Source organism: Oncorhynchus nerka, linkage group LG2 (assembly GCF_034236695.1).
Source record: "Oncorhynchus nerka isolate Pitt River linkage group LG2, Oner_Uvic_2.0, whole genome shotgun sequence".
Classification (NCBI taxonomy): Eukaryota; Metazoa; Chordata; class Actinopteri; order Salmoniformes; family Salmonidae; genus Oncorhynchus; species Oncorhynchus nerka.
In genome coordinates, this window is record NC_088397.1 from 6,979,928 (window position 1) to 7,000,006 (window position 20,079).

Here is a 20,079-nt window from a genome sequence, read left to right on the forward strand (position 1 = left end):
TGCTAACATACCTTTATAACACAGGTGACCTCCATGCTAACATACCTTTATAACAGGTGACCATGCTAACATACCTTTATAACACAGGTGACCTCCATGCTAACATACCTTTATAACACAGGTGGCCATGCTAACATACCTTTATAACGGAGGTGACCATGCTAACATACCTTTATACACAGGTGACCATGCTAACATACCTTTATAACCATGCTAACATACCTTTATAACGGAGGTGACCATGCTAACATACCTTTATAACAGTGGTGACCATGCTAACATACCTTTATAACAGGTGACCATGCTAACATACCTTTATAACACGGTGACCATGCTAACATACCTTTATAACACAGGTGACCATGTGACCATGCTAACATACCTTTATAACACAGGTGACCATGCTAACATACCTTTATAATGGAGGTGGACCATGCTAACATACCTTTATAACGGAGGTGGCCATGCTAACATACCTTTATAACACAGGTGACCATGCTAACATACCTTTATAACTAACATACCTTTATACCTTTATAACACCGGTGACCATGCTAACATACCTTTATAACACAGGTGACCATGCTAACATACCACAGGTTTATAACACAGGTGACCATGCTAACATACCTTTATAACACCGGTGACCATGCTAACATACCTTTATAACACAGGTGACCATGCTAACATACCTTTATAATGGAGGTGGCCATGCTAACATACCTTTATAACGGAGGTGGCCATGCTAACATACCTTTATAACACCGGTGACCATGCTAACATACCTTTATAACACCGGTGACCATGCTAACATACCTTTATAACGGAGATGACCATGCTAACATATCTTTATAACAGACCATGCTAACATACCTTTATAACGGAGGTGACCATGCTAACATACCTTTATAACGGAGGTGACCATGCTAACATACCTTTATAACACAGGTGACCATGCTAACATACCTTTATAACACAGGTGACCATGCTAACATACCATACCATAACATACACAGGTGACCATGCTAACATACCTTTATAACACAGGTGACCATGCTAACATACCTTTATAACGGAGGTGGCCATGCTAACATACCTTTATAACGGAGGTGACCACCATGCTAACATACCTTTATAACACCGGTGACCATGCTAACATACCTTTATAACACAGGTGACCTCCATGCTAACATACCTTTATAACGGAGGTGGCCATGCTAACATACCTTTATAACGGAGGTGGCCATGCTAACATACCTTTATAACGGAGGTGACCACCATGCTAACATACCTTTATAACACCGGTGACCATGCTAACATACCTTTATAACACAGGTGACCTCCATGCTAACATACCTTTATAACGGAGGTGGCCATGCTAACATACCTTTATAACGGAGGTGGCCATGCTAACATACCTTTATAACACAGGTGACCATGCTAACATACCTTTATAACACCGGTGACCATGCTAACATACCATAATAACACAGGTGACCATGCTAACATACCTTTATAACACAGGTGACCATGCTAACATACCTTTATAACGGAGGTGGCCATGCTAACATACCTTTATAACGGAGGTGACCACCATGCTAACATACCTTTATAACACCGGTGACCATGCTAACATACCTTTATAACACAGGTGACCTCCATGCTAACATACCTTTATAACGGAGGTGACCATGCTAACATACCTTTATAACAGAGGTGGCCATGCTAATATACCTTTATAACACAGGTGACCTCCATGCTAACATACCTTTATAACGGAGGTGACCATGCTAACATACCTTTATAACACAGGTGACCTCCATGCTAACATACCTTTATAACACAGGTGGCCATGCTAACATACCTTTATAACGGAGGTGACCATGCTAACATGCCTTTATAACACCGGTGACCACCATGCTAACATACCTTTATAACGGAGGTGACCATGCTAACATACCTTTATAACAGTGGTGGCCATGCTAACATACCTTTATAACACCGGTGACCATGCTAACATACCTTTATAACACCGGTGACCATGCTAACATACCTTTATAACACCGGTGACCATGCTAACATACCTTTATAACACAGGTGACCATGCTAACATACCTTTATAATGGACGTGGCCATGCTAACATACCTTTATAACGGAGGTGGCCATGCTAACATACCTTTATAACACCGGTGACCATGCTAACATACCTTTATAACACCGGTGACCATGCTAACATACCTTTATAACAGAGGTGGCCATGCTAACATACCTTTATAACACCGGTGACTATGCTAACATACCTTTATAACACCGGTGACCATGCTAACATACCTTTATAACACAGGTGACCATGCTAACATACCTTTATAACGGACGTGGCCATGCTAACATACCTTTATAACGGACGTGGCCATGCTAACATACCTTTATAACGGAGGTGACTCCATGCTAACATACCTTTACAACAGAGGTGACCTCCATGCTAACATACCTTTATAACGGAGGTGACCATGCGGCCACGGGAGGAGAGGGTAGAGTGGTGGACCTGGGCAGCAGAGGCCATGCTGGCTAACGTGTTGAGGTGGTTCATCTGACTCATTGCCATGGAGACGGAGGCAGGGGCCATACTGACAGGGATCAGGGGGTGTGACATCATCATGAACGGGAGGTGTTCCAGACCTGAGAGAGGGAGGGAGGGAAAGGGGGGGGAGTGAGGGAGGGAAAGGAGAGAGGAAAAGGGGGAGGGAGGGAAAGGGGGCGAGAAAGAGAGAGATGGTTTTCTATTGAGCTTGGTGGCAGCATACATTAGAAGGTGGAGGGTAAACCATTATATTGTCCCACTCAGGACACTAGACCAAACATTCTGTTTGACTTGTGAAACCAGATTTCCAGAGCAACATTTGTGATGCTCAACATCCCAAAACCGAACATCTCTGGGGACATGAAACGTTTGAACAAACAAGGGGAAGAACATGTAAACAAAGAGTGGAAGGTCATATAACAACATCTGAGATGGACTCTTTGAAACAGCCAATCACAGTACAGAAAATACATCACACTCCATCTCCATGACACTTTACTTTTTTTTGTCTTCTGGGTGAAATCACTAAAAAGACTTTGTTGATGATCCAGAAATAGACACACAGTTCCATTTTGCTGTCCCTCTGTCATACTCTGAGTGAAGAGGAGAGGAAGAGGAGGAAGAGGAGAAGGAAGAGAAGGAGGAAGATGATGATGAAGAGGAGGAGGAGGGGGAGAATAAAGAGGAGAAGGAGGAGAGGAGGTGGAAGAGGAGAGGAGAGGTGTCTGAGAATAAAGGTTATTAGCTCTTCCACTTCACATTCTGACATTTATTATTTTGAATATAAAGCTTAAAGATGTTCAAATGAGAAGTTGTCTGTGAAGAGCTTTAGGACCTTTACTAGACACTGGAAAATGAAAAGAAATAAGTGACTAATTAGACTGAATTGAATGATTGGACAATGTGGGAAAAACAAGACCCTTTTCCTTCCACTAGTATTCTGTTAGCAGACGACTAGAGATGTTAGATGTTAGCAGACGACTAGAGAGATGTTAGATGTTAGCAGACGACTAGAGATGTTAGATGTTAGCAGACGACTAGAGATGTTAGATGTTAGCAGACGACTAGAGATGTTAGATGTTAGCAGACGACTAGAGAGATGTTAGATGTTAGCAGATGACTAGAGATGTTAGATGTTAGCAGACGACTAGAGATGTTAGATGTTAGCAGACGACTAGCGATGTTAGATGCTACCAGACTACTACAGAGATGTTAGATGTTAGCAGACTACTAGAGACAAACAGCTAGAAAATAAAAGCCAGTCAAACAAGACCCCTGTGTATCATCAGACCCACTATTTCACCCCTGTGTATCATCAGACCCACTATTTCAGCCCGGTGTATCAGACCCACTATTTCACCCCTGTGTATCAGACCCACTATTTCAGCCCGGTGTATCAGACCCACTATTTCACCCTGTGTATCATCAGACCCACTATTTCACCCCTGTGTATCAGACCCACTATTTCAGCCCTGTGTATCAGACCCACTATTTCACCCCTGTTTATCAGACCCACTATTTCACCCCTGTTTATAAGACCCACTATTTCACTCCTGTGTATCAGACCCACTATTTCATCCCTGTGTATCAGACCCACTATTTCATCCCTGTGTATCATCAGACCCACTATTTCACACCTGTGTGCTGTTGAAATGTAACTAGTTTATAGATGCATAAACCAATCCACATGGGAGAGAAGGGAACAATCTAAATATTGAACATTCAAGAAAACAAAACCAAAAATAAAACAATAGAAGCAGGAAGCGAAACAAAGGAGAGCTAATGACTGCTCTGTCACCGTGCCAACGGAACGCTGAGTAATTCCAAACACATAGACAATAAACTTGGACCAAATTCCACACAATGTCCCAAATATAATAGAATGTGTGCAAACAAAAAGAAGTCCCCAAAGAAGAGATAGAAACAGAAAGAAATTTTAAAAAGAAAAAGCTTTTACTAAATTAGGTGGATTACTCATATGTGCAGTGGTTCATCTGGACGCCTTTTGCAATGGACCCTTCCTCACCCCCCCCTCCATCCATCACTCCCTCACCCCCCCATCCCACCCTCCCTCCCTCACCCTCCCTCCCACCTCTCTCACTCCCTCCCTCCCTCACCTCCCTCCCTCAACTCGACCAGAAATAGAAACAAAAGATGTCCTCCTGAATGGAAGGAGATGAACGGATGTTGGAGGAATGGAGGAATTGGTTATTGGTTGCTATAGGACCCAGCTAATTACATTATATATTTTCTTCATGTCTGGCCTAGCCTTGAAACTTCAGCATAATCCCTAACAAAGGTCGCCATGGTTGCTCATCTAAGAAAAAAAGAGAAAAAAAACCTTACAGAACAGAAATACAGACAATGACAATAATGTTTTAAAAAACTACAAAAAAGTTTAGGATCCAAACTCTGTCAGCTTGGATGGGGAGCGTCGATGCACAGCTATTTTCAGGTCTCTCCAGAGATGTTCGATCAGGTTCAAGTCCGGGCTCTGGCTGGGCCACTAAAGGACATTCAGAGACTTGTCCCGAAGCCACTCCTGCGTTGTCTTGGCTGTGTGCTTAGGATCGTTGTCCTGTTGGAAGGTGAACCTTCGCCCCAGTCTGAGGTCATGAGCACACTGGAGCAGGTTTTCATCAAGGATCTCTCTGTACTTGTCATCTTTCCTTAGACCCTGACTAGTCTCCCAGTCCCTGCCACTGAAAAACATCCCCACAGCATGACGCTACCACCACCATGCTTCACCGTATGGATGGTGCCAGGTTTCCTCCAGAAGTGACACTTGGCATTCAGGCCAAAGAGTTCACTCATGGTTTCATCAGACCAGAGAATCTTGTTTCTCAGGAGTGTCCTTTAGGTGCGTTTTGGCAAACTCCAAGCGGGCTGTCATGTGCCTTTTGCTGAGGAGTGGTTTCCGTCTGGCCACTCGACCATAAAGGCCTGATTGGTGGAGGGCTGCAATCAGTTGCGCTCTTGGAAGGTTCTCCCATCTCCGCAGAGGAACTCTGGAGTTCTGTCAGAGTGGCCATTGGGTTCTTGGTCCCCTTCGTGCGTCTCATAGCAAAGGGTCTGAATACTTACAGTACCAGTCAAAAGTTTGGACACACCTACCCCAGTTTTTTTTATTTTTTATATTTCCTATTTTCTACATTGTAGAATAATAGCGAAGACATCAAAACTATGAAATAACACATATGGAATCATCTAGTAAACCAAAAAGTGTTAAACAAATCCAAATATATTTTATATTCTTCTAAGTAGCCACCCTTTGCCTTGATGACAGCTTTGCACACTCTTGGCATTCTCTCAACCAGCTTCATGAGGTAGTCACCAGGAATGCATTTCCATTAACAGGTGTGCCTTGTTAAAAGTTCATTTGTGGAATTTTTTTCCGTTCTTAATGTGTTTGAGCCAATCAGTTGTGTTGTGACAAGGTAGGGTTGGTATACAGAAGATAGTCCTATTTGGTAAAAGACCAAGCACATATTATGGCAAGAACAGCTCAAATAAGCAAAGAGAAATGACAGTCCATCATTACTTTAAGACATGAAGGTCAGTCAATACATAACATTTCAAGAACTTTGAAAGTTTTTTCAAGTGCAGTCGCAAAAACCATCAAGCGCTATGATGACACTGGCTCTCATCAGGACCACCACAGGAAAGGAAGACCCAGACTTATATCTGCTGCAGAGGATAAGTTCATTCGAGTTACCAGCCTCAGAAATTGCAGCCCAAATAAATACTTTGCAGAGTTCAAGTAACAGACACATCTCAACATCAACTGTTCAGAGGAGACTGTGTGAATCAGGCTTTATGGTCAAATGTCTGCAAAGAAGCCACTACTAAAGGGCACCAATAAGAAGAAGAGACTTGCTTGGGTCAAGAAACACGAGCAATGAGAACAAATTTGAGATTTTTGGTTCCAACTGCCGTGTCTTTGTGGAACAGATGATCTCCGCATGTGTGGTTCCCACCGTGAAGCATGGAGGAAGAGGTGTGAGGGTGCTTTGCTGGTGATACTGATTTATTTGGCTACTACTACAGCATTATGCAGCGATACGCCATCCCATCTGGTTTGCGCTTAGTGGTACTTTCATTTGTTTTTCAACAGGACAATGACCCAACACACCTCCAGGCTGTGTAAGGGCTATTTGACCAAGAAGGAGAGTGATGGAGTGCTGCATCAGATGCCTTGGCCTCCACAATCACCCGACCTCAACCCAATTGAGATTGTTTGGGATGAGTTGGACCGCAGAGTGAAGGAAAAGCAGCCAACAAGTGCTCAGCATATGTGGGAACTCCTTCAAGACTGTTGGAAAAGCATTCCAGGTGAAGCTGGTTGAGAGAATGCCAAGAGTGTGCAAAGCAGTCATCAAGGCAAAGGGTGGCTACTTTGAAGAATCTAAAATATATTTTGATTTGTTTAACACTTTTTTTGGTTACTACATGATTACATATGTGTTATTTCATAGTTTTGATGTCTTCACTATTTGTCTAAAATGTAGAAAATAGTTTTAAAAAATAAAGAAAAACCCTTGAATGAGTAGGTGTGTCCAAACTTTTGACTGGTACTGTATGTAAATAAGGTATTTCTGTTTTTAATTTGTTATACATTTTCAGAAATGTCTAAAAACCTGTTTTCGCTTTGTCATTATGGGGTATTGTGTGTAGATTGATGAGAGAAAAAAAAAACAATTTAATCAATTTCAGAAAAAGGCTGTAACGTAGCAAAATGTGGGAAAAGGGAAGGGGTCTGAATACTTTCTGAATGCTCTGTATAAAACCTTGTATGTATGTTGTAGATTTCCTAAAGAAACCTCAGCGTTTGACTGGTGATGGCCTTCTCTTTCCCACATTAAGGTGCTAATGGCTGCTCAGTTAATGTAGTTCATGTGTTGTGTGTATGAATGTGTGTGTGTGTGTGTGTGTGTGTGTGTGTGTGTGTGAGTGTGTAAGAATGTGTGTGTGTGTGAGTGTGTAAGAATGTGTGTGTGTGTGAGTGTGTAAGAATGTGTGTGTGTGTGTGTGTGTGTGTGTGAGTGTGTAAGAATGTGTGTGTGTGTGTGTGTGAGTGTGAGTGTGTAAGAATGTGTATGTCAAATCAAAATCAAATTTTATTTGTCACATACACATGGTTAGCAGATGTTAATGCGAGTGTAGCGAAATGCTTGTGCTTCTAGTTCCGACAATGCAGTAATAACCAACGAGTAATCTAACTAACAATTCCAAAACTACTGTCTTATACACAGTGTAAGGGGATAAAGAATATGTACATAAGGATAGTTCTTCTCGACTGTATGTAATGAAACCTAAGATGACCTGAGGTACTACGCACCAATTTGTAAGTCGCTCTGGATAAGAGCGTCTGCTAAATGACTTAAATGTAAATGTAAATGTAAATGTACTAATGTAAGAAATAACACGTAAAAAAACAAAAAACTGCATAGTTTCCTAGGAACGCGAAGCGAGGCGGCCATCTCTGTCGGCGCCGGAAGTACAATGTATGTATGTGTGTGTGTGTGTGTGTGTGTGTGTGTGTTTGTAGTGATTTAGACATCCGTGCGGAGGAAGTGGCTTTATGGAAAAACAGGCCAAATGCTTTGTGTTTGTTCATTGTGCAGCTCAACCTATAATTAAACAATGGTTAACGTTTAACATTGTTTTATCGCTTATGGCAACGACACAAACAAAACACACACAGCAGTGGAGGCTGCTGAGAGGAAGACGGTTTGCTCTCTGCAGCAGACAGACAGAATGGTGTGATATTTGATCCAGTGGAGGCTGCTGAGAGGAGGACGGCTCATAATAATGTCTGGAACGGAGCGAATGGAACGGCATCAAACACACGGAAACCATGGAAACCATGTGTTTGATGTATTTGATACCATTCCACGGATTCAGATCCAGTCATTACCACGAACCTGTCCTCCCCAATTAAGGTGCCACCAACCTCCTGTGACACACAGGTGGTAGTGGGGCAGAACCATCAACACAGGTGGTAGTGGGGCAGAACCATCAACACAGGTGGTAGTGGGGCAGAACCATCAACACAGGTGGTAGTGGGTCAGAACCATCAACACAGGTGGTAGTGGGGCAGAACCATCAACACAGGTGGTAGTGGGTCAGAACCATCAACACAGGTGGTAGTGGGGCAGAACCATCAACACAGGTGGTAGTGGGTCAGAACCATCAACACAGGTGGTAGTGGGGCAGAACCATCAACACAGGTGGTAGTGGGGCAGAACCATCAACACAGGTGGTAGTGGGGCAGAACCATCAACACAGGTGGTAGTGGGGCAGAACCATCAACACAGGTGGTAGTGGGGCAGAATCATCAACACAGGTGGTAGTGGGGCAGAACCATCAACACAGGTGGTAGTGGGGCAGAACCATCAACACAGGTGGTAGTGGGGCAGAACCATCAACACAGGTGGTAGTGGGGCAGAACCATCAACACAGGTGGTAGTGGGGCAGAACCATCAACACAGGTGGTAGTGGGGCAGAACCATCAACACAAGTAAGACTGGTGCAAACGGGAAATGTTAAGGCCTTAGTTTACACACACACACACACACACACACACACACACACACACACACACACACACACACACACACACACACACACACACATACACACACACACACACACACAGGAGAAGAGGACAGGAGAAAATAGTAGAGAGAGGATGAGCATTCAGCCTGGTCTCATAGACTAGACGTACCATGGTAAAGGTATGATTAGTATGATATGTCACGTTTGTTATGGTTCCATAAGACAAAAAGCAAAAACAAAAATAGGGTGGTTGGTTGCGGTGGATGGGAAGGCGTAAAACGCTAACATCTAGCAACCCAAAGGTTTCATGTTCGAATCTCATCATGGACAACTTTAGCATTTTAGCTAATTAGCAACTTTGCAACTACTTACTACTTTGTAGCTACTTTTCAACTACTTAGCATGTTAGCTAACCCTTCCCCTAACCCTTTAACCCAGGGGTCCCCAAACTTTTTCCTGTGAGGGCCACATAACTTTTCCCTTCTCTGATGGGGGGCCGGTGTCAGTTTGTAACAGAAAAAGTGTGACGATCGTAGGGGAGCTTAAAAATTTGATTGTTTTCCAGAAAGCCACACATAACCAAATAACCCTTTCCAGGTTCTTTACAGAAAAAAAGTCAGGAAACAAATAATAACACTATTAATTAAATAAATAATAACTAAATAACCCTATCTGAGTTCTTCACAGAAAAAACAGGAAATAAATAATAACTAAATAACTCTCTCTGGGTTCTTCATAGAAAAAAAAGCCATGGAACATTAACTTTCTGTCGTGCCATGCACAATCTTAACAGATAAAAGTTCAGCTCAGTTGTCAGAGCAGAATCTCTCTGACACATATGAGCAGTCTCTTAAAGTTCTTGTGTTCCTTCCTTATAATCCTTTTGTAGGTTCCAGTAGGCTTGTAGACACCGCTGTTTGCAGCTCTCTCTCATCAACTTCCCTGTGAAAACCACAAAAGAAGCAGGTTGAGAAACTGAACTAAGTGATACAGCACCTACACAGCACAATACATTTCACTACCAGTATGGTTGTAAAGATGGATTTTATCCCAGTAGATTTTATTATGATTATATTTGTTTATGCTCAGAATGACTCATTCAAGTCAGAAAAGTGAGCTTACCTATGTATGTTCATCAGTGTGAACTGTGGGCCTGCATCTGGCTGGTGAGAAGTTGAATATCAGGTTCCATTCTAGTTACAGCCAGTCTCAAGCACTGATGCAAATGTTCATCTGTCAATCTTGATCTCATCGGGGTTTTCAGCAGTTTCATGCGAGAAAAGGTTTTCTCGCAGATATACGTGCTGCCAAAAACTGTGGACATTTTCATTGCGTGTTTTTTGATGTTTGGATATGTGTCGTTTGGGAGGGCGGCATAGAAGTCAATGAGACTGTTGGGCTTGAATGCGTCTTTCAGAACATCACAGTTCTGTAACTCAGCCAACTCAAACTGATATGAAGGCTGGGCTTCATCAATGTCGGCAACAAAGGGGTTCTGAAAAAGACGGATTTCTTTTGCATGAACATGTAGTTCACTGAATCGCACACCGAACTCCGCCTTCAGCATTTCCAGTGCTTCCACGCACTTTTCAGCTGGGAACGGGACCGCTGGGTTCTCTGTCGACAGGTTTTGGGTAGCAGGAAGATGGACGAAGTTGCGCTTTTTCACTTGTTCCAAAAGCAGCGCTAATTTCACCTCAAATGCTTTTATGTGTGAATACATGTCGCAAATGAGTTTCCCCTCGCCTTGTAGCTGCAAGTTAAGGCTGTTAAGTATTTCTGTCACGTCTGTTAAAAATGCGAGGTGCCATTTCCATTCTGGGTCGATCAGCTCTGGGACCGTTTTGTCTTTTAAATGAAGAAATGCGTTAATTTCGGGTAGCAGCTCGTAAAAACGCCTCAAAACTCTGCCCCGGCTCAGCCATCGGACCTCTGTGTAGTACAGCACATCTCCGTGCGTAGACTCCAGTTCAGACAGGAATTCTTGGAACTGCCTGTGTTTAAGTCCCTTTGCTCTGATGAAGTTTATGCACGACACCACAACCTTCATTACAGAATCCCACTTCAACACTTTGCAGCACAGTGCTTGCTGGTGAATTAGGCAGTGGACTCGTAGCGGGGCGGTGAGACCCCTTTTTTCCAACTCCCGGTTCATGCGTCCTATTAGACCGCGAGTTTCGCCCACCATGCTAGGAGCCCCGTCAGTCGTGATGCTAGCTAGCTTTGACCAGTCCAGGTCCAACTTCTCCATGGTTTGGCACACTTTGTCAAAAATATCCTCTCCCGTTGTAGTCCCTTTGAGACTTTGGAGGGCTGCCAGCTCCTCGCATATCTCAAAGTTTGCGCCAACTCCACGAATAAAAATGAGCAGTTGCGCTGTGTCTTGCACGTCCGTGCTCTCATCCAGTGCTAATGAAAAAAAGTCAAATTCTTTCGTCTTCTGCTGCAGCTGGGCATATACATTACTCCCGATTTCTTCAACGCGTCTGGTGATTGTACTCGCCGACAGACTTACGGCATTAAATGCATCTTTCTTCTCGGGACACACCTCCTCCGCGACAGCATCCATACATTTCTTAACAAACTCTCCGTCAGTGACAGGCTTACCGCTTCTTGCTATCAGTTTTTGCATCCCGAAAGCTGTCCCGAACGGATGCCTGGTTCAGCTGAGCTTGGCGTACAAATGTATTCTGCTGAGATAGTAGTCCACTTTTTAGCCTTGAGAGTTTGTCTGCTCGTATTTGGCCTTGCAAGCTATCGTACTTGTCTTTGTGACGGGATTCATAGTGTCGGCGAAGATTGTATTCTTTGAATACCGCCACCGTCTCTTGACAGATGAGACAAACAGCCTTTTCTTTGCATTGAACAAAAAAAAAATTGTTTGTCCACTGCAGGTTAAATACCCTGCATTCTGAATCAATTTTTCTCTTACCTAACCTTTTCGCCATTATTCCGTTCTCTCTTTGACAGGGCCGGGCCTAGGATTTTTTTTCTGGAGGCCAAATAGGAAAAAAATTCGATAGCGTCTCTGGTATTGCTATCATTTGCCACCCAGCTAACGTTAGCATTTGGCACCTAGCCACCTTGCTAACATTAGCCACAACAAATTGGAATTGGTAATATATCAAACCTTTTGCAAATTTGGATCATATTATATTGTGCAAATTGCAATTCGCAAAATATCATATGAATTGCATTTTGTAACATATCATACATTATGGATGATGGACGTCCACAAATTAATAAATACTAATTGTGGTGTACTGAATTTATGTTTACTATTTTATGTCAGCCCCTGAGTCCAGGTTGGAGCATTAGGCAGCAGCTGCCTCCATCAGGGGTAGAGATGGATAAAAATGGGGAATGCCTGATGATATGAAAATAATATTTCAGTTCCGGGAAAATCATTGTCAAGAAACTGGTGTCTAAGGTTTGTGTCTGAACACTTGGCTTGAACACATCCTTCTACAGATTATTCCATAAGAAAGAAACTGGTGTCTAAGGTTTGTGTCTGAACACTTGGCTTGAACACATCCTTCTACAGATTATTCCATAAGAAAGAAACTGATGTCTAAGGTTTGCGTCTGAACACTTGGCTTGAACACATCCTCCTATAGATTATTCCATAAGAAAGAAACTGGTGTCTAAGGCTTGTGTCTGAACACTTGGCTTGAACACATCCTCCTATAGATTATTCCATAAGAAAGAAACTGAACAAATGTAAATGATTCCCCTCTGCCACACATGACAGCTAGCGGTGTGGAAACGGGAGACAGATGGAGACATAGAGAGGGAGAAAGAGAGAGGGAGAAAGTGAGAGGGAGAAAGAGAGAGAGAGAAAGAGAGAGGGAGAAAGAGAGAGGGAGAAAGAGAGAGAGAGAAAGAGAGATGGAGACATAGAGAGGGAGAAAGAGAGAGGGAGAAAGAGAGAGAGAAAGAGAGATGGAGAAAGAGAGAGGGAGAAAGAGAGAAAGAGAGAGGGAGAAAGAGAGAGAGAGAGAGAAAGGTGGAGGTAGTGGAATTCAGTGACACACAGAGAGCCCCTTTTTAAAGAGATTGGTTTTAAGTGAGTAAGTGCTTGGCCAAGTGACATCCCCACTGTTGATTGAAGGAGGCATTAAACGCTACTAGTCTATTGTGTAGTACACGCTCTGAGACACACACACACACACACACACACCGTAATTAATCATAGATGGTATTTGTGCCATTGTGTTGCTGTCTTTTCAGATCATGTCTGATCTTCTCTTTCTAAAGGTCACATGAGCCTTTATAAGATTAAACCTGACACACAGAGAGAGACTCACACACACACACACACACACACACACACACACACACACACACACACACACACACACACACACACAGAGAGATTCACACACACACACACACACAGAGAGAGACTCACACACACACACACACACACACACACACAGAGAGAGACTCACACACACACACACACACAGAGACTCACACACACACACACACAGGGAGAGAGAGATTCACACACACACACACACACACACACACAGAGAGAGAGACTCTCACACACACACACACACACACAGAGAGAGAGAGAGAGAGAGATTCACAAAATGTGACAAACACCAAATTGAGACCCTGCCTGCAGAAATCTGCAAAAATAACCTCTGTGTACAACGTAAAACACCAAATAATACATGCAGAGCAGAATTAGGCCGATACCCACTAATGATCAAAATCCAGAAAAGAGACGTTAAATTCTACAACCACCTAAAAGGAAGCGATTCCCAAACCTTCCATAACAAATCCATCACCTACAGAGAGATGAACCTGTGTGACTGACCCAAACTTAAGGAAAGCTTTGACTATGTACAGAATCAGTAAGCATAGCCTTGCTATTAAGAAAGGCCGCCGCAGGCAGACCTGGCTCTCAAGAGAAGACAGGCTATGTGCTCACTGCCCACAAAATGAGATGGAAACTGAGCTGCACTTCCTAACCTCCTGCCCAATGTATGACCATATTAGAGAAATATATTTCCCTCAGATGACACAGACTCACAAATAATTATAAAACAAACCCAATTTTGATAAACTTCCATATCTACTGGGTGAAATACCACACAGTGTGCCATCACAGAAACAAGATTTGTGACCTGTTGCCACAAGAAACGGCAACCAGTGGAGGAATTCATCATTCAGTATAATGGAGGAGGTGAATACAGATGGAGGAATTCATCATTCAGTATAATGGAGGAGGTGAATACAGATGGATTAATTCATCATACAGTATAATGGAGGAGGTGAATACAGATGGAGGAATTCATCATACAGTATAATGGAGGAGGTGAATACAGATGGAGGAATTCATCATACAGTTTAATGGAGGAGGTGAATACAGATGGATTAATTCATCATACAGTATAATGGAGGAGGTGAATACAGATGGAGGAATTCATCATACAGTATAATGGAGGAGGTGAATACAGATGGAGGAATTCATCATATAGTATAATGGAGGAGGTGAATACAGATGGAGGAATTCATCATACAGTATAATGGAGGAGGTGAATACAGATGGAGGAATTCATCATACAGTATAATGGAGGAGGTGAATACAGATGGAGGAATTCATCATACAGTATAATGGAGGAGGTGAATACAGATGGAGGAATTCATCATACAGTATAATGGAGGAGAATACAGATGAATACAGATGGATACAGATGGAATTCATCATACAGTATAATGGAGGAGGTGAATACAGATGGAGGAATTCACCATACAGTATAATGGAGGAGGTGAATACAGATGGAGAAATTCATCATACAGTATAATGGAGGAGGTGAATACAGATGGAGGAAATTCATCATACAGTATAATGGAGGAAGTGAATACAGATGGAGGAATTCATCATATAGTATAATGGAGGAGGTGAATACAGATGGAGGAATTCATCATACAGTATAATGGAGGAGGTGAATACAGATGGAGGAATTCATCATACAGTATAATGGAGGAGGTGAATACAGATGGAGGAATTCATCATACAGTATAATGGAGGAGGTGAATACAGATGGAGGAATTCATCATACAGTATAATGGAGGAGGTGAATACAGATGGAGGAATTCATCATACAGTATAATGGAGTGACAGATGAATACAGATGGAGGAATTCATCATACAGTATAATGGAGGAGGTGAATACAGATGGAGGAATTCATCATATAGTATAATGGAGGAGGTGAATACAGATGGAGGAATTCATCATACAGTATAATGGAGGAGGTGAATACAGATGGAGGAATTCATCATACAGTATAATGGAGGAGGTGAATACAGATGGAGGAATTCATCATACAGTATAATGGAGGAGGTGACCTAATGGATCTCTAGAGATCTACTGCCATTTTCCTTACACCTTACACTGAAACTCTGTAGAGGCACACACACACACACACACACACACACACACACACACACATAGGGAAACACACACACACACACACACACATAGAGAAACACACACACACACACACACTTCTTTTCACAGAGGGTCTGTTTTTAGAAAGGATGTAAACAGACTAATTAAAGATCAGCATCCAGAAAGAGATAACAGGTGTGTGTGTGTGTGTGTGTGTGTGTGTGTGTGTGTGTGTGTGTGTGTGTGTGTTACTGGCTCAGTTGGTTAACTTTGAACATTAGCTGTTATTTCTAACAGAGCCAACTGGTGACACACATGGTCCATCTCTCTATTGTTAGCTATTTAAAACTAGTTTACTGGTTTATCTTACTGTAATATCTTACTGTAATACAGTGGGCTGAAGAATACATCTGTATTTAAAACTAGTTTACTGGTTTATCTTACTGTAATATAGCAGGCTGAAGGAGACATCTGTATTTAAAACTAGTTTACTGGTTTATCTTACTGTAATATCTTACTGTAATACAGCAGGCTGAAGGAGACATCTGTATTTAAATCTAGTTTACTGGTTTATCTTACTGTTTATCTTACTGCGCTCCTGAGTGGCGCAGCGGTCTAAGACACTGCATCTCAGTGCAAGAGGCGTCACTGCAGTACCTGGTTCGAATCCAGGCTGTATCAAATACGGCCGTAACTGGGAGTCGAATAGGGTGGCGCACAATTGTCCCAGTGTCGTCCGGATTTGGCCCGGGGTAGGCCGTTTGTTCTCAACTGACTCGCCTAGTTGAAATAAAGATACAAAACATATAGTGGGCTGAAGGAGATCTGTATTTAAAACTAGTTTACTGGTTTCTCTTACTGATCGTCAATGCTACCTGTGCTGACACACACAAACACACACACTCTGTTCTTAAGCCACGTCATAAACCAGGTTGATTTGTGATCCTGTTCAGGCTTTGATAATCCCTGTCTTCTGTCTCAACATACAGATGGTGTTGTAACCAGCCAATAGCTGGAACCCTGCACCAAATCAATACACAGTCATCGTTTGTGTTTAAGATCCTAAACTACAGAGAACACTATTGATTTCTTCTTTTCCTTGTTAGACATTCTGTTCTGTTTCAGGTGAAGCTGTTGTACGAAAGGCTATTATATAAATACATCTGATTTGTGTTTCAGGTGAAGCTGTTGTACGAAGGGCTATTATATAAATACATCTGATTTGTGTTTCAGGTGAAGCTGTTGTATGAAGAGCTATTATATAAATACATTTGATTTGTGTTTCAGGTGAAGCTGTTCTATGAAGAGCCATTATATAAATACATTTGATTTGTGTTTCAGGTGAAGCTGTTCTATGAAGAGCCATTATATAAATACATCTGATTTGTGTTTCAGGTGAAGCTGTTGTATTGCCAGTTCAGTCCCAGAGGCAGAAGGACAGGTGGTCTCTGTTAAAGGAAGTTACAGTTTCTCTCAACCCTCATTCATACACCAACATGGACTAAATCTTAGAAGGCTACCTTCATAACAGCATCATAACACATTCATAACCCATACATACTGCATTCATAACCCATACATACTGCATTCATAACCCATACATACTGCATTCATAACCCATACATACTGCATTCATAACCCATACATACTGCATTCATAACCCATACATACTGCATTCATAACCCATACATACTGCATTCATAACCCATACATACCGCATCCATAACCCATTCATAACCCATACATACTGCATTCATAACCCATACATACCGCATCCATAACCCATTCATAACCCATACATACTGCATTCATAACCCATACATACTGCATTCATAACCCATACATACTGCATTCATAACCCATACAAACTACATTCATAACCCATACATACCGCATTCATAACCCATACATACTGCATTCATAACTCATACATACTGCATTCATAACCCATACATACTGCATTCATAACCCATACATACTGCATTCATAACCCATACATACCGCATTCATAACCCATACATACCGCATTCATAACCCATTCATAACCCATACATACCGCATTCATAACCCATACATAACCCATACATACCGCATTCATAACCCATACATACCGCATTCATAACCCATACATACCGCATTCATAACCCATACATACCGCATTCATAACCCATTCATAACCCATACATACCGCATTCATAACCCATACATACCGCATTCATAACCCATTCATAACCCATACATACTGCATTCATAACCCATACATACTGCATACATAACCCATACATACCACATTCATAACCCATACATACTGCATTCATAAGCAGTACATACTGCATTCATAACCCATACATACTGCATTCATAACCCATACATACCGCATTCATAACCCATTCATAACCCATACATACCGCATTCATAACCCATACAGTATTCATAACCTGCATTCATTAACCCATATACATAACCCGCATTCATAACCCATACATACTGCATTCATAACCCATACATACCGCATTCATAACCCATTCATAACCCATACATACTGCATTCATAACCCATACATACTGCATTCATAACCCATACATACTGCATTCATAACCCATACATACTGCATTCATAACCCATACATACCGCATTCATAACCCATACATACTGCATTCATAACCCATACATACCGCATTCATAACCCATACATACTGCATTCATAAGCAGTACATACTGCATACATAACCCATACATACTGCATTCATAACTCATACATACTGCATTCATAACCCATACATACTGCATTCGTAAGCAGTACATAAGCATTTCATCTTAAAACCTTGTCTTGAACCAGTAAATTAGGGAATAGATTTATCTGTGTGATACAGTGATGATGTCACATCCTGCTGAATCAAGACCAGTAGGTGTGCTGTTGACATGATCATAGAGACGCAATCAAACAGTATGGACAGCTGCCAAGATATCATGTGGGTGCAGTTATATGATATATATATATACAGAACCAGTCACAAGTTTGGACACCTACTAATTCCAGGGGTTTCCTTTATTTTTACTATTTATCTACATTGTAGAATAATAGTGAAGACATCAGAACTATGAAATAACATATGTAATCATGTAGTAACCAAAAAAAGTGTTAAACAAATCTAAATATATTTTATATATTGACCCGGAAGGAGAGTGATGGAGTGCTGCATCAGATGACCTGGCCTCCACAATCACCCGACCACAACCCAATTGAGATGGTTTGGGATGAGTCGGACCGCAGAGTGAAGGAAAAGCAGCCAACAAGTGCTCAGCATATGTGGGAGTGCTCAGCATATGTGGGAACTCCTTCAAGACTGTTGGAAAAGCATTCCAGGTGAAGCTGGTTGAGAGAATGCCAAGGGTGTGCAAAGCTGTCAACAAGGCAAAGGGTGGCTACTTTGTAGAATCTCAAATATAAAATATATTTAGATTTGTTTAACACTTTTTTGGTTACTACATGATTCCATATGTGTTATTTCATAGTTTCTGATGTCTTCACTAAAAAGAACAGCCCTGGAATGAGTAGGTGTGTCCAAACTTTAGACTGGTACTGTGTATAGTGTTTGACTGGTACTGTGTATAGTGTATCTGTCCAGCTGTTTGACTGGTACTGTGTATAGTGTTTGACTGGTACTGTGTATAGTGTTTGACTGGTACTGTGTATAGTGTTTGACTGGTACTGTGTATAGTGTTTGACTGGTACTGTGTATAGTGTTTGACTGGTACTGTGTATAGTGTATCTGTCCAGCTGTTTGACTGGTACTGTGTATAGTGTTTGACTGGTACTGTGTATAGTGTTTGACTGGTACTGTGTATAGTGTTTGACTGGTACTGTGTATAGTGTTTGACTGGTACTGTGTATAGTGTTTGACTGGTACTGTGTATAGTGTTTGACTGGTACTGTGTATAGTGTCTCTAACTCAAAGCCTAGAGGACCAGCATTGTAATGAAACTGATGCTGGTCCATTGACTGTAATGATAACGTAATAACAGGGATTAATATGGACTCACCCAGACTGGAGGAGTTGTGGTGATCTCCTCCGTTCTCTCCGTCTGTCCCGTGGTGATGATGATGCTGGTGGTGGTTACTATGGTAACCCCCCATCACCTCCAACTTGATCTTTTTGGTCTTCATGGCCTCAGCAAGAGCAGCCGCTGTCAGACCTGAGAGAGAGAGAGGAGAGAGAGTGTGAAATAGAGAGATGGAGAGAGATAGGAGAGAGAGGAGAGAGACATTTGGCTAGAAATTCAAAAGGAAATTATCCTAACAGAGAAAAATGTCCTCCTGTGTGCTACCTATATCCCCCCACTAGAATCCCCATATTTTAATGAAGACAGCTTCTCCATCCTGGAGGGCGAAATCAATCATTTCCAGGCCCAGGGACATGTACTAGTCTGTGGCGACCTAAATGCCAGAACCGGACAAGAACCTGACACCCTCAGCACACAGGGGGACAAACATCTGCCTGGAGGTGACAGCATCCCCTCCCACATATGCC

General features: G+C 42.1%; 1 protein-coding gene across 3 annotated transcripts in view; it reads right to left on the reverse strand.

Moving 5' to 3' along the window:
- Nucleotides 1–20,079, reverse strand: part of dachc (dachshund c) — a 100,133-nt gene that overhangs the window by 33,813 nt on the left and 46,241 nt on the right. For all 3 annotated transcript variants that reach the window (XR_010464719.1, XR_010464718.1, XM_065022607.1), the window contains exons 3-4: nt 19,592–19,744; nt 2,493–2,680 (exon numbers count right to left, since the gene is read on the reverse strand). Coding sequence is in view for 1 of the 3 variants with exons in the window: in XM_065022607.1 (XP_064878679.1) it covers nt 2,493–2,680; nt 19,592–19,744 (341 nt within the window). In the remaining 2 variants the exon portion in view is untranslated. The remainder of the gene's footprint in view (nt 1–2,492; nt 2,681–19,591; nt 19,745–20,079) is intronic.